At 44.6% G+C, this 16,640-nt stretch overlaps 1 protein-coding gene across 1 annotated transcript; it reads right to left on the reverse strand.

Annotated features, from left to right (window-relative positions):
- Positions 1-11,104: 11,104 nt before the first annotated feature.
- Positions 11,105-13,885, reverse strand: LOC119281018 (probable polygalacturonase At1g80170). The gene is made up of 10 exons (XM_037561670.1): positions 13,533-13,885; positions 13,235-13,417; positions 12,980-13,111; positions 12,726-12,875; positions 12,613-12,633; positions 12,274-12,481; positions 12,108-12,189; positions 11,870-11,981; positions 11,594-11,707; positions 11,105-11,499 (listed from the first exon to the last, which is right to left on the reverse strand). Exons 1-10 carry the CDS (start codon positions 13,533-13,535, stop codon positions 11,266-11,268), a joined length of 1,239 nt encoding a protein of 412 aa, XP_037417567.1. The 5' UTR covers positions 13,536-13,885; the 3' UTR covers positions 11,105-11,265.
- Between the last annotated feature and the right edge of the window lie 2,755 nt (positions 13,886-16,640).

The raw sequence follows: 16,640 nt of genomic DNA on the forward strand, positions 1-16,640 counted from the left end.
ACGAGTAGAACACAAGTGAGTTGTGGACGATACAAGTCATACTGCTTACCAGCATGTCATACTTTGGTTCGGCGATATTGTTGGATGAAGCGGCCCGGACCAACATTACGCGTACGCTTACGCGAGACTGGTTTTACCGCCGTGCTTTGCACACAGGTGACTAGCGGGTGTCTGTTTCTCCAACTTTAGTTGAACCGAGTGTGACTACGCCCGGTCCTTGCGAAGGTTAAAACATCACTAACTTGACGAACTATCGTTGTGGTTCTGATGCGTAGGTAAGAACGGTTCTTGCTCAGCCCGTAGCAGCCACGTAAAATTTTCAACAACAAAGTAGAGGACGTCTAACTTGTTTTTGTAGGGCATGTTGTGATGTGATATGGTCAAGACGTGATGCTATATTTTATTGTATGAATTGATCATGTTTTGTAACCGATGTTATCGGCAACTGGCAGGAGCCATATGGTTGTCGCTTTATTGTATGAAATGCAAACGCCCTGTAATTGCTTTACTTTATCACTAAGCGGTAGCGATAGTCGTAGAAGCAATAGATGGCGTAACGACAACGATGCTACGATGGAGATCAAGGTGTCGCGCCGGTGACGACGGTGATCATGACGGTGCTTCGGAGATGGAGATCACAAGCACAAGATGATGATGGCCATATCATATCACTTATATTGATTGCATGTGATGTTTATCCTTTATGCATCTTATCTTGCTTTGATTGACGGTAGCATTTTAAGATGATCTCTCACTAAATTATCAAGAAGTGTTCTCCCTGAGTATGCACCGTTGCGAAAGTTCTTCGTGCTGAGACACCACGTGATGATCGGGTGTGATAGGCTCTACGTTCAAATACAACGGGTGCAAAACAGTTGCACACGCGGAATACTCAGGTTAAACTTGACGAGCCTAGCATATACATATATGGCCTCGGAACACGGAGACCGAAAGGTCGAACGTGAATCATATAGTAGATATGATCAACATAGTGATGTTCACCATTGAAACTACTCCATCTCACGTGATGATCGGACATGGTTTAGTTGATTTGGATCACGTGATCACTTAGATGACTAGAGATATGTCTGTCTAAGTGGGAGTTCTTAAGTAATATGATTAATTGAACTTAAATTTATCATGAACTTATTACCTGATAGTATTTTGCTTGTCTATGTTTGTTGTAGATAGATGGCTCGTGCTGTTGTTCCATTGAATTTTAATGCGTTCCTTGAGAAAGCTAAGTTGAAAAATGATGGTAGCAATTACACGGACTGGGTCCGTAACCTGAGGATTATCCTCATTGCTGCACAGAAGAATTACGTCCTAGAAGCACTGCTGGGTGCCAGGCCTGCTGCAGATGCAACTGACGACGTTAAGAACGTCTGGCAGAGCAAAGCTGATGACTACTCGATAGTTCAGTGTGCCATGCTTTACGGCTTAGAACCGGGTCTTAACCGATGTTTTGAGCGTCATGGAGCATATGAGATGTTTCAGGAGTTGAAGTTAATATTTCAAGCAAATGCCCGGATTGAGAGATATGAAGTCTCCAATAAGTTCTATAGCTGTAAGATGGAGGAGAATAGTTCTGTCAGTGAACACATACTCAAAATGTCTGGGTATAATAATCACTTGATTCAACTGGGAGTTAATCTTCCTGATGATAGTGTCATTGACAGAATTCTTCAATCACTGCCACCAAGCTACAAGAGCTTCGTGATGAACTATAATATGCAAGGGATGGACACGACTATTCTCGAGCTCTTCGCAATGCTAAAGGCTGCGGAGGTAGAAATCAAGAAGGAGCATCAAGTGTTGATGGTCAATAAGACCACTAGTTTCAAGAAAAAGGGCATAGGGAAGAAGAAGGGGAACTTCAAGAAGAACAACAAACAAGTTGCTGCTCAAGAGAAGAAACCCAAGTCTGGACCTAAGCCTGAGACTGAGTGCTTCTACTGCAAGCAGACTGGACACTAGAAGCGGAACTGCCCCAAGTATTTGGCGGATAAGAAGGATGGCAAAGTAAACAAAGGTATATGTGATATACATGTTATTGATGTGTACCTTACTAACGCTCGCAGTAGTACCTGGGTATTTGATACTGGTTCTGTTGCTAATATTTGCAACTCGAAACAGGGACTACGGATTAGGCGAAGATTGGCTAAGGACGAGGTGACGATGTGCGTGGGAAATGGTTCCAAAGTCGATGTGATCGCGGTCTTCACGCTACCTCTACATCTACCATCAGGATTAGTTTTAGACCTGAATAATTGTTATTTAGTGCCAGCGTTGAGCATGAACATTATATCTGGATCTTGTTTGATGCGAGACGGTTATTCATTTAAATCAGAGAATAATGGTTGTTCTATTTATATGAGTAATATTTTTATGGTCATGCACACTTACAGAGTGGTCTATTTTTATTAAATCTCGATAGTAGTGATACACATATTCATAATGTTGAAGCCAAAAGATGCAGAGTTGATAATGATAGTGCAACTTATTTGTGGCACTGCCGTTTAGGTCATATCGGTGTAAAGCGCATGAAGAAACTCCATACTGATGGATTTTTGGAATCACTTGATTATGAATCACTTGGTACTTGCGAACCGTGCCTCATGGGCAAGATGACTAAAACGCCGTTCTCCGGAACTATGGAGCGAGCAACTGGTTTTTTGGAAATCATACATACTGATGTATGTGGTCCAATGAATATTGAGGCTCACGGCGGGTATCATTATTTTCTCACCTTCACAGATGATTTGAGCAGATATGGGTATATCTACTTGATGAAACACAAGTCTGAAACATTTGAAAAGTTCAAAGAATTTCAGAGTGAAGTGGAAAATCATCGTAACAAAGAAATAAAATTTCTATGATCTAATCGTGGAGGAGAATATTTGAGTTACGAGTTTGGTTTACATTTGAAACAATGAGGAATAGTTTCGCAACTCACGCCACCCGGAACACCACAACAAAATGGTGTGTCCGAACATCGTAATCATACTTTATTAGATATGGTGCGATCTATGATGTCTCTTACTGATTTACTTCTATCGTTTCGGGGTTATGCTTTAGAGACGGCCGCATTCACGTTAAATAGGGCACCATCAAAGTCCATTGAGACGACGCCTTATGAACTGTGGTTTGGCAAGAAACCAAAGTTGTCGTTTCTTAAAGTTTGGCGCTGCGATGCTTATGTGAAGAAACTTCAACCAGATAAGCTCGAACCCAAATGAGAGAAATGTGTCTTCATAGGATACCCAAAAGAGACTATTGGGTACACCTTCTATCATAGATCTGAGGGCAAGATTTTCGTTGCTAAATTCAGATCCTTTCTAGAGAAGGAGTTTCTCTCGAAAGAAGTGAGTGGGAGGAAAGTAGAACTTGATGAGGTAACTGTACCTGCTCCCTTATTGGAAAGTAGTTCATCACAAGAACCGGTTCCTGTGACAACTACACCAATTAGTGAGGAAGCTAATGATAATGATCATGAAACTTCAGATCAAGTTTCTACTGAACCTCGTAGGTCTACCAGAGTAAGATCCGCACCAGAGTGGTACGGTAATCCTATCCTGGAAGTCATGTTGCTTGACCATGACGAACCTACGAACTATGAGGAAGCGATGATGAGCCCAGATTCCGAAAAATGGCTTGAAGCCATGAAATCTGAGATAGGATCCATGTATGAGAACAAAGTATGGACTTTGGTTGACTTGCCCGATGATCGGCAGGCCATTGAGAATAAATGGATCTTCAAGAAGAAGACTGACGCTGATGGTAATATAACTGTCTACAAAGCTCGACTTGTTGCAAAAGGTTTTCGACAAGTTCAAGGGGTTGACTACGATGAGACTTTCTCACCCGTAGCGATGCTTAAGTCTGTCCGAATCATGTTAGCAATTGCCGCATTTTATGATTATGAAATTTGGCAAATGGATGTAAAAATTGCATTCCTGAATGGTTTTCTGGAAGAAGAGTTGTATATGATGCAACTGGAAGGTTTTGTCGATCCAAAATGTGCTAACAAAGTGTGCAAGCTCCAGCGATCCATTTATGGACCGGTGCAAGCATCTCGGAGTTGGAATAAACGCTTTGATAGTGTGATCAAAGCATATGGTTTTATACAGACTTTTGGAGAAGCCTGTATTTACAAGAAAGTGAGTGGGAGCTCTGTAGCATTTCTGATATTATATGTAGATGACATATTGTTAATTGGAAATGATATAGAATTTCTGGATAGCATAAAGGGATACTTGAATAAAAGTTTTTCTATGAAGGACCTCGGTGAAGCTGCTTACATATTGGGCATCAAGATCTATAGAGATAGATCAAGACGCTTAATTGGACTTTCACAAAGCACATACCTTGATAAAGTTTTGAAAAAGTTCAAAATGGATTAGGCAAAGAAAGGGTTCTTGCCTGTATTACAAGGTGTGAAGTTGAGTCAGACTCAATGCCCGACCACAGCAGAAGATAGAGAGAAAATGAAACATGTTCCCTATGCTTCAGCCATAGGCTCTATCATGTATGCAATGCTGTGTACCAGACCTGATGTATGCTTAGCAATAAGCTTAGCAGGGAGGTACCAAAGTAATCCAGGAGTGGATCATTGGACAGCGGTCAAGAACATCCTGAAATACCTGAAAAGGACTAAGGATATGTTTCTCATTTATGGAGGTGACAAAGAGCTAGTCGTAAATGGTTACGTCGATACAAGCTTTGACACTGATCCGGACGATTCTAAATTGCAAATCGGATACGTGTTTTTATTAAACGGTGGAGCTGTAAGTTGGTGCAGTTCTAAACAAAGCATCGTGGCAGGATCTACATGCGAAGCGGAGTACATAGCTGCTTCGGAAGCAACAAATGAAGGAGTCTGGATGAAGAAGTTCATTTCCGATCTAGGTGTCATACCTAGAGCATCGGGACCGATGAAGATCTTCTGTGACAATACTGGTGCAATTGCCTTGGCAAAGGAATCCAGATTTCACAAGAGGAGCAAGCACATCAAGAGACGCTTCAATTCCATACGGGACCAAGTCCAGGTGGGAGACATAGAGATTTGCAAGATACATACGGATCTGAATGTTGCAGACCCATTGACTAAGCCTCTTCCACGAGCAAAACATGATCAACACCAAGACTCCATGGGTTTTAGAATCATTACTGTGTAATCTAGATTATTGACTCTAGTGCAAGTGGGAGACTGAAGGAAATATGCCCTAGAGGCAATAATGAAGTTATTATTTATTTCCTCATATCATGATAAATGTTTATTATTCATGCTAGAATTGTATTAACCGGAAACATGATACATGTGTGAATACATAGACAAACTTAATGTCACTAGTATGCCTCTACTTGACTAGCTCATTAATCAAAGATGGTTATGTTTCCTAACCATAGACATGTGTTGTTATTTGATTAAAGAGATCACATCATTAGGAGAATGATGTGATTGACTTGACCCATTCCGTTAGCCTAGCACTTGATCGTTTAGTATGTTGCTGTTGCTTTCTTCATGACTTATACAAAGTTCCTAAAACTATGAGATTATGCAACTCCCGTTTACCGGAGGAACACTTTGTGTGCTACCAAACGTCACAACATAACTGGGTGATTATAAAGGAGCTCTACAGGTGTCTCCAAAGGTAGATGTTGAGTTGGCGTATTTCGAGATTAGGTTTTGTCACTCCGATTGTCGGAGAGGTATCTCTGGGCCCTCTCGATCATGCACATCACTATAAGCCTTGCAAGCAATGTGGCCAATGAGTTGGTTACGGAATGATGCATTACGTAACGAGTAAAGAGACTTGCCGGTAACGAGATTGAACTAGGTATTGGATACCAACGATCAAATCTCGGGCAAGTAACATACCGATGACAAAGGGAACAACATATGTTGTTATGCGGTTTGACCGATAAAGATCTTCGTCGAATATGTAGGAGCCAATATGAGCATCCACGTTCCGATATTGATTATTGACCGGAAACAGTTCTAGGTCATGTCTGCATAGTTCTCGAACCCGTAGGGTCCGCATGCTTAAAGTAACGATGACAGTTTCATTATGAGTTTATATGTTTGATGTACCGAAGGTTGTTCGGAGTCCCGGATGTGATCACGGACATGATGAGGAGTCTCGAAATGGTCGAGACATAAATATTGATATATTGGAAGCCTATATTTGGATAACAGAATCGTTTCGGGAGAAATCGGGATTTTTCCGGAGTACCGGGGGGTTACCGGAAGCCCCCCGGGGGTTAATGGGCCTACATGGGCCATGAGGGAGAAGAGGAGGGCCGGCCAGGGAAGGGCCGCGCGCCCCCTCTCCCCCTAGTCCGAATAGGACAAGGAGGAGGGGGGGGGGCGCCCCCCTTTCCTCTTTCTCCTCCCACTTTCCTTCTCCACCAAGGCAAGAGGAGGGAGTCCTACTCCCGATGGGAGTAGGACTCCTCCAGGCGCACCCCTAGGGGGGCGGCCGCACCTCCCCCCTCCCTTCTTTATATACGGGGGTAGGGGGCACCTCTAAACACACAAGTTGATCTTCGTGATCGTTCCTTAGCCGTGTGCGGTGCCCCCTCCACCATATTCCACCTCGGTCATATCGTTGCGGTGCTTAGGCGAAGCCCTGCGTCGGTAGAACATCATCATCGTCACCACGCCATCGTGCTGACGGAACTCATCCCCGACACCCTACTGGATCGGAGTCCGGGGATCGTCATCGAGCTGAACGTGTGCTGAACTCGGAGGTGCCGTATGTTCGGTGCTTGGATCGGTCAGATCGTGAAGACGTACGACTACATCAACCGCGTTGTCATAACGCTTCCGCTTTCGGTCTACGAGGGTACGTGGACACACTCTCCCCTCTCGTTGCTATGCATCACCATGATCTTGCATGTGCGTAGGATTTTTTTTGAAATTACTATGTTCCCCAATAGCAAGATGACTAGAAGAAGAGACGGTGGAGGAAGTTGTGCGTACGGCGTGGCAGAAGGCAGTCGTTAGGGGGCTTTGTCCCTCGGCTAGTGAGAAACTTGCAGCAGTGCATAAAGATCTTCATCAATGGGACAGGAAAGTATTGAAGGGTCCTCGAGCCAGACTGAAAGCAGCGCAGCAGGATCTAGAGGCACTGATGCGAGAACCATATGATGCTGATGCACGGGCAAAACAGCAGGAGTTGACGCTCAAAATTGAAAATATCCTAGAGCAAGAGGAGATTTACTGGGCCCAAAGGGGACATGCAAAGTGGCTTCGTCGTGGTGACCGTAACACCCAATTTTTTCATCAGTTTGCTTCGGCACGTAGGCGTCGTAACTTGATCAAGAAACAGAAAGATAATAATAATGCATGGGTTGAGGGGAATGATAACCTCAAGCCTATGATCTTTGATTACTTCCAGAATCTGTTCTTATCGGATGCAGGGCTTATTGACGAAAATTTGCTGAATACTGTAAAACCCGTGGTCACGGGGCAAATGAATGACATCCTGATTGCCCCATACACGAGGGAAGAAGTAAAAAAAGCGTTGTTTCAAATAGGAGATATGAAGGCCCCTGGCCCTGATGGGCTTCATGCAATCTTCTTTAAACGCTTTTGGCATATCGTCGGAGAGGAATTGACGGATGAAGTTTTACAAGCAATAAATAACAAGAAAATTCCTCATGGGTGGAATGACACTAATGTGGTGTTAATACCTAAAGTGGACAGCCCAGAGGTAATCACTCAGTTCAGGCCCATTAGCTTATGCAATGTGATGTATAAAATCATTTCAAAAATGTTGTCGAATAGGTTGAAAAAAATCCTGCCTGAGGTAATTTCTCCTACACAAAGTGCTTTTGTGCCAGGTAGATTAATCACTGATAATGTGCTGATTTCTTATGAGTGTTTTCATTCCATAAAGAAGCGAACACATGGGTCGAATGGTATTTGTGCAGTTAAACTGGACATTCTAAAAGCATATGACAGAGTAGAATGAGAGTTTTTGAGACAGATGATGATGAGGTTAGGGTTTCATGAACGATGGATTGAGCTAATTATGGAGTGTGTCTCCTCTGTTAAATACCAGATCAGGTTTAATGATACAGAGACGGATGAGTTTATACCAACCAGGGGCTTAAGGAAGGGAGACCCCCTGTCTCCTTATCTCTTTTTGATTTGCTCTGAAGGACTTTCAAGTCTGTTGATGCATGAAGAGGAAATAGGTGGAATTGAAGGAATAAGAGTGGCCAGGAACACCCCTTCAATATCTCATCTTTTGTTTGCAGATGATTCTCTAATTCTTATGAGAGCCACGGTGCAAAATGCAACTACTTTGAAGAGTGTTTTAGATATATATTGTCAGAGCTCGGGACAACGTGTAAGTACACCTAAATCTAGTGTGTTTTTCAGTCCTAATACCAGAGTTAATGAAAGAGAGGCTGTTTGTCAGTTGCTGAATATATTAACTGAAGCGTTGTCCGATAAGTATCTGGGATTGCCGACAATTGTTGGTGTTGATAGAAGTGATTGCTTTCAACATCTTGTTGACAGAGTGTGTCAAAGGCTGAAGGGTTGGAAGGAAAAATTCCTATCAGTTCAAGGTAAAGAAATCCTTTTCAAAGCGGTAGCTCAGACAATTCCATCATATGCTATGTCTGTTTTTAAATTACCGAAAGGAATTTGCAAAGCAATTACTGATGAAATTTCGAGCTCGATGAAGCTTAATGAAATGTTCATCCCATTAATGAAATGAAAGCTTAATGTTGATGCATCATTTCATGAGGAGAATCTTCGTGGAGCATGTGCCGTTGTTGCGCGGGATGAACATGGCAAATTCTTGGGAGCAGCGACACAAGTTCTATCTCATGTATCAAGCGCAGGATCAGCTGAAATCTTGGCTATTCGCTCCGGACTATACTTAGCAGCTAACATGGGATGTACCAAGATCATCATCGAATCGGACTGTATGCACGCCTTGGAGGCAATATCTGATCCAGCTACGTATATGGGAGTCGATGTTCCGGTCATGATGGAGTGCTCCATTTTGGCGATGCAATTTACAAGTGTTAGCTATGATTTTTGTAATAGAGAGGCTAATATGCTTGCGGATGGTCTGGCGAAGCATTGTCTTAGTAGTAGAATCTCTGAAAGTTGGGAATCCTCCGTCCCTGAATTTGTTCTTCACCTTTATGTAAATGATCTTGCCATTATTTGAGGAATAAAGTCATGACGTTCAAAAAAAAAGCTTTAGTATAGAATTGTACTAAAATTACAACACTTATTTTGGGATGGAGGGAGAACTATATGATGGTCTTTCAATTGTCGAAAAGGTTATGAAAATCCATCGAATACCTCCTTGGATGGTGTGCATACATGCAAAACAATGGGCCATACTAATCCTGCCCTCCTCTGTTCTAGACTTGCTAGTTACGTACTATATGACAGTCTTTCAGCTATCAAAAAAAGTTATCAAAGCGATCGACGCGATTGGTTATGTCTTATACGGGACGTCCAAAGAAACTTGTATTGGGCAGGTGTCTTACTGCATGGAAAAATGTTTGCAAACCAAGAAAATATGGCGGTTTAGGTGTAAAAAAACCTTCTTCTTTAGAACAAGTGTCTACTTATGACATTTGCTGAAAAACTTCTTGATCACATGCTTCACTAGTTCTTTGCTAAGAGAACCAATCCAAAGAAAACTACAAATAAATTGACAAACTTTAATAGAAACACCACTTCCCTAACCGCTCCTACTAGTCTGATAAATGCTTTCTATGCCTTCATTGCCTACATTGTTGCTTTTCTCTATTGACTTCTCGATCTTGCACACTTCTTTCTTCTCTGCCTCCTAAAACTTGAACATTGCGTCCTCTCTAGTCACATCTCTAGCAATTAGTGCATCAACATCTAGTAAATTTATCACTATCAATAGATAAATGTATTCTTCTTCCCAGTATCAAAACTTGCATATTTCCTACATACAGTTTTGAGCAAACAATGATTTTGGAATTGCGACTAATCCGAACAAGAACTGTACAAAATGGCACTCACTTTGTTCTATTCACACTTGTATAAAATCCATCCGGAATGTTTCGTCGTGCTCGAGATGAGGCGCAACACCACCTGCCAGCAGTGATCACACTTGATGACCAGTAGAGGTACGCCGACTAGCTGTTGGACAATGACTGAGCCTTGCTAACGGGGGACAGGACGGTGTCTGCGGTTGATCGACGCTTGAGATGCAAGCAGCGAGAGAGGACATACGGAGAGGCGGTAGGGGAGCGGTTGAGGTGGATGTGTGGTTCGGTCCCCGTCAAATCCCTCCAAAATGCATCGGCGCCTGGTTGCGTCGAATCCGACGGTCGCGGCGATGGCCGTAGCTTTGTCAATTTAGGCGCCGCCGGTGATGAGAACCGACCGAATCGAGGTGGGGAAGGAGCGCGGCGGGTGCTATGAGAGGTCGGCAGTGGCTTGTGGTGGACTACCGAGGCAAGTAGGGCGACACCAGAGTGGATAGGATGCAGGGTGGGTAGAGTGCGGCCAAGGGGGAGAGGAATTTTTTTACTCCGTGGGTGGGCGGCCGAGTATATTTAAGAGTCTGGCGGCCAAGGAGGGCAATTGTTACTCCTCTAAAGCTTTTACGGGATCGGTCGTTAGGTGCAGGTTAAGGAAGTAAAAGTGAAATTTTATTCCTCTTTAGCTTTTTAGGGGATCGGTTTGAGATGCTCCAAGGCTTTGAACAATGCAAGGTGTTTAGAGAGATGATTAGTAAAATAGGTTGAGTTTTTCTCAAGCACTAGTGCTTATCTCTACAGAAGCGGTACCTAATTAGTCATCTATCCTTTACATATAAGCACGGTGCTTCAAGAAAAACTGATTTATTTCTCTAGGTACTTCCGAAGCACCTTGCATTGTACAAGGCCTAAAGGCTCCCGTGAGGGAAGATTAAATCTTATATTTCCCTCATGAACATTGATTATAGCTTTTAATAGTTCTTACAGATGATCTATCCAATATGATTGGTGGAGCTATAGGGTCTTCAGGCATGTCCACAATCACTAGATCAATAAGAGTTGGACATCCGTAACTTTGAACAACATACATTGTGCTTGATGCGTACAACTTGTGTGTATGTGTAGTCGGCCATAACTACCATCCTTACAGCCAATCCAATTTTAACACCACTACCCTGACCTTACATGGCGCTCACCTAAGGTAAGAATTTTTGCACTGCTCCTCTGTCTATGTCCAAGCACTATGTTCACAACAAAGAGCACTCGGGATCAACGGCCCAAGAACTGCACTTGTGGCTTCACCTTGCCCGCGACGCTCCCATGGGCATTCATAATCTTGGCTTTTGGTGGAGCAGTGTGTTTACACCATGATAGGTCGACATTATCGAGATAGATGTCGTGGCACGGCACGCTATTGCTGCACATGATCTTGATAGCCTCTCGCTCGGAGGACGTCCCATGGATGTTGATGAACCTCGCGTCCGTTATGGCCACACCACCTTGCTGCAAAGGCAACCAATATAATTTCAGTCTCAACCATTGCCCTGAAGATGGAGCGGTCAATGTGGTGGTGACTGAGTTGAGTAGGTTTCCTTACCCGTTCTGGACAGTTTCCATGTGGGCAATAGAACTGGTCGATGCCGATAGGATGTTGGACTTCAGTCATGTTGAGGTCCCTGAAAATGAATCCGCTCGCTTTGCCTTGCCCGCCCTGCATTTACAACATCATATATGTTATCAGGGGAATTAATAGTGGTATATATGCCTATGGCTTGCAGTGGTGTGTGCAACCATCAGTTGATATCTTTGATCTGATGCAAGGCACACACATGCACAACATAGAGAAGGCATGTAGATGCTGCTTCAGTGTTACCTGCCAAGATTTGATCCTGACACCGTTCGTCGTGTTAAAGAAGTTGCAGTTGGATACTGTAATCCTCTCCACCATCGCTGGGCCTTCACCAGCACCTCCAAGGCTTCCCACACTACATAACAAGAAAGAAGCTGCTTAGGTAAATGTATGCTACTAATCACTAGAGAAATTAAATTCATCAGCCCTTATGCACTTGGTCAGTAAGACCTGCATATGTATGCATTGTTGTGCATTGTACCTGATGCCATGACCGGGCCCACACGTGATGTCAGTGACGTTGACATCGGTGGTTTCCGTTATAATCGACACACAATCATCACCTGCACTCGTCCAACGTACGTATGTTAGAGTATTGCAAACACACATGAAGCAATGGATTTTATCATCAAGGGCTGTTACTGTACCGGACTTGATGGAGGAAGAGGAGACGCGGACATGGTCGGAGGCCCCAATGGTGATCCCGTCCGTGTTAGGGCTGTCGCAGGGCGCGGAGATGGAGACGTTGTGCACCAGCGCCTGGCTGCACCTGTACACGCTGATGTGCTTGAGGGCGCTGTCCTTGAGGCGTATGTTGGTCACCCGTAGACCGTTGCAGAACGAGAATGACACCAGCTGTGGGTTGGTTACAATTACATGCACCTGAATTAGCTTTCGCGTGCGTACGTGCAGACGTGTCTGTCTGTCTAGACTGAAATGGGTATTTTTGGTTCGGCAGGTAGAAGAGGTGTTGCGTGTGTGCTTACCATTGGCCGGACACTGCATTTCTGTCAGAGACGAGAGGGGCAGCTGATCAGATTGTGGGCAAGATATGAAGATGGATTGAAGAAGCAACGGCTATGTTTGTGTGGGTTGTTACCTTGTGGTTGTGGCAATCCCACCACGGGGCGCCTCGGCCGTCGATCTGGCCGCTGCCGTCCACCGTCAGGTTGTCGACCTCGTGGAAGGTCAGCACGCTTGACGATTTTAGCTGCCAGAGGGTGCTTGGCGCCACGATGTCCCCGTCCACCTGCAGAGACGCTCCAGCCTCAGTTTATACTGTCGGCGATTATACTGTACTATACTAGATAAGAGTACGGTCAGATCGTCGGTAGACGGTCAGGTGTTAGTTACCTGCATCGTGATGGGTGACTTGCAGGGCCCGTTGAAAGTGGCGTCGCGCAGCAAGAAGGTCCTTCCCACAGGGACGTACACGTTGGCTCCGCCGCTGTCCCTGCACGCAGAGTCCCATGTCTCCTCGAACGCCTGTCGGTGACGAAGACGGAGGATGCAGATGAGTGAGTCAGAAAGATCTGAAATGACGGGCAATGACCAAGAAGCATGCAGGTGAAGAATCATATGTAGGTCGAGGCTACGCTGTTGTTATACCTTGGTATCATCCGTCACGCCGTCCCCAGCGGCATGGAAAGCCATGACGCTGTATCGAGTCCCTTCCCCTTTCCACACCTTGGTCGCCGCCGCCGCCGCAGAACGAACTGTGGCCGATACCACAAGAAGCAGCAGCAGCGGCAGGACGAGGAACAAGGAGGTGCGTCCTGCTGCTGCAACCCTCTGCCATTTTCAAGATCCGTACGTCAGGCAAAAGCAACATATAGATGATGAGAAGGAAAATCTACATGTACTACTACTTTTCGATCGAGCTGGTGAGCAATGGTAGAGCGCATACCATGATGATCACCAACTCTGCCACTACGATCAGCAGCTGAATCGATCGGTCGAAGAAGACCTGGCTGGGGATGCTAGTACCGTCGTAGTCGTACTGATGATGCAGTCAGTCGTGTGTGCATCAATTTATACACGCGCGAGACGGGAGCGCGCGAGCGCAGGCGTAGCAGCAGCCAATCGGGAGAATTGAAGCCAAATATCTTTGTTTGTCGTAGCAGTAATAGTGCCCTGGAAATCCAAAATCTCCATGTATTTAGATCTCGTGTTGGAATTCATTTCTCATAGCTAGGTCGGATCGGTGCAGGAGATCGCGGCCGCCTGTCCTTTCCCGGTTTGGAAGAGGAGATGTAGCTGTGCACGAGCCCCAAAATGCCATGAGGTTATCTCGCACAGCTGCATGCATGCGCGCCATTTACAGAATGCAATCGCGGCCGTGTCCCCGCTTGCATGGCTTGATTAAAGGGTGAATTTACTCCCTTCGGGAGCAAGATACAGAGGATATCGTTGCTGCGGTTAGGGATCGGGCGAATGCATGCATGCACGTGAGCGCGGCTCTGGGCCGTGCAATCGCGAGATGGACGGCTTGGATGGCGCGGGCCGGGCAGTTAAGATCTTGCAGCATCTAAACGTACATTCGAATATTTTCAGAATATCGCGTACATTCGAATATTTTCAGAATATCGCGTGTATTATTTTTCACGCTTGCCAATGAATGCTCCGCAGATACACTGACCGGCAACGTTTCTGGCGAGTCGTGATGGCTTACGTGTGTGTGTATGTCAGCGAAAATATTGTCCTACTTTAAAAAAAATAAAAAAAGTCGGCGTATCGTTTAATGATTTATCTGAACTACCATATTTTTTTTGCGAGATGAATTATCCTATTATCTACCGGAGCTAATTTCAGAGCAAAGCAAAGGAGAAGTATTGGCAACTGCATTTGATGCATCAACAAGAAACATACTCAAGTTGATGATTTAGGGAATGCTACAAACCTCAAATTCATCTTTGTATTTTTGAACAAGTTTATGTATTGAAGATCACACTACTGGAATCGACTCCTTTGCCGAGGGCCTAAGACACTCGGTGAAGGCTCAAAAGAACTTGCCAAAGCCTTTGCCGAGAACAATTCTTCAGCAAAATGCATTCGGCGTACACCCCTCAGGCAAACATAACTTTGCTGAGAACCGTTGTCGGGAGCTCGACATACTAATTGCCGAGAGCCAAAAGGGGTACTCTCGGTAAAATAAAGCGACTTCAGTTCCGTGAGCTAAGGATAGCACCATCATGTCTTTGCTGAGAAGCTAAGGAGAACTTAACAAACACTTTCCTAGTTGGCGGGTTTCAGCTGTTTGCTTACGTAGCACAAGAAATTCACCAGGAGCTACCACGTGTCACCTTTTGCCGAGAGCCATCATGAAGCTTTCGACTTATATACACCAACAACTCCCCAGGTAGTCCTTTTTGTTGTGATCCTTCTCTAGGCTCTTGGCAAATAGTCAGCCGAGCTGCCAGCACCTGCCACGTGGCCTAGTTGCCGAGATTGACTCTCGGAAAAGATTACTTTGTCGAGTGTCCCTCCCGTAAAAAGGCATTGTCAGCCTAGTTTCAATTCTTTTCCATATAACCCTGCAGCAAAAACAGATATAACATTAATATCAAATAGGAATCACATACAAAAAATGCATACTCTATAAGGGCCACATACATAACAATGAACTCACAAAAGCATCATATATGGCCCACACAAGCTTCATATGAAGTTACAAAGTAGTTATTTAGCACAAGTGTCTCCTCACTAAACAACAATGTGGCCAATGCATGTTACATACAAACACATGATAAAAGCAACACCACAATTAGGATGAACTAGAAGAACATTACCAAGTTCTTGAACCCACTCAACCGGATAAGTTGTCCTGCACCATTGCCTACTTCATGATTGCTCTTCTCACTAAGCACATACCTGGAGTAATTATTCTCTGTTTCCTCCCTACTATTGAACGATTTGAAGGAGCAACCTTTGTAACCAATCACTTGTTAATTGCATGAGTACCATCAACCGTAGACACCTGGATACCTCACTCACTGGTATTTCAACCGTTGGTGATGGGCATTCCTTCTCTTCCTTCCTTGTTACCAAGGTCGGCAGAGGAAGGAAAAAGAAAGGAACGACACCCTACGATAACAATCGGGATCCATTATCAATGGACATATCTAACAAAGGGAGCACCATCTGACTGAAAGTCAAGACACAGATCCTTAACGTCTACATTGTTGAAAACTACTACTTTTTGGTACTGTTTGACCTTTTTGAACTTAAATCATGTTCAGTGAGCAATGGCCTACTAAATTGTACCAACCAATGAGTGTCATAACCAAAATATAACATAAGAATCTAACAAAAAAATCTCCGTCGCTAACCAACAAGGTCCGTCAAGTGTCCGTCACGGTCTCGGTCGCCACAAGGGCAGGTGTCGTGGTTCTAAGTCTGACAGTAGAATGGGAGGTAGGTATGGAGAGGCAAGATCCTAGCTATGGAGCAGTTGTACGCACGAGTGTTTTACGAGTTCATGCCCTTCTCGGAGGAAGTAACAGCCCTACGTCTCGGAGCCCGGAGGCAGTCGACTGGTTTATGTGTATATGAGTTACAGGGGTGCGAACCCTTCTACCAGTGGAGGGGGTGGCTTATATAGAGGACGCCAGGACCCCAGCCAGCCCACGTAGCAGAGGGTTAAACTACATTAAGGCCTAGTGTTACTGGTAACACCCTACATAAAGTGTCATCATGACCATTAAGACTACTTAATTACAGACCGTTTGGATACAAAATAGATCCTGAATTCCTGATGGTCGAGTGAGTCTTCATGGTCGAGTGTCTTCTAGTCCGTCGAGTGGAGTTCCTCTTGGTCGACTGAAAGACGGCTTCTTCTAAGAGATGTCCTTGGGGAGGGTACCTTGGACAGGCCCGTAACCCTACCCTAGGTACATGGCTTCATCAGTAGCCCCTGAATGGATCGAGGTTTGAGTGAGGACGGAGTTGGCAATTTTTCTGACTTGCTTTTTGGTACTGTAAAGGTGTTTTCGCTCAGGATCAATGACTTTTAAGT

Source organism: Triticum dicoccoides, chromosome 3B (assembly GCF_002162155.2).
Source record: "Triticum dicoccoides isolate Atlit2015 ecotype Zavitan chromosome 3B, WEW_v2.0, whole genome shotgun sequence".
In the NCBI taxonomy this organism is placed as follows: domain Eukaryota; kingdom Viridiplantae; phylum Streptophyta; class Magnoliopsida; order Poales; family Poaceae; genus Triticum; species Triticum dicoccoides.

Excerpts from the sequence above, each read along its gene's own strand:
- LOC119281018 (XM_037561670.1), bottom strand. Across the intron at positions 12,876-12,979 it reads AGTCACCCATCACGATGCAG|GTGGACGGGGACATCGTGGC; the intron begins GTAACTAACACC and ends GCGTCTCTGCAG. Across the intron at positions 11,500-11,593 it reads ATGGAAACTGTCCAGAACGG|CAAGGTGGTGTGGCCATAAC; the intron begins GTAAGGAAACCT and ends TTGCCTTTGCAG.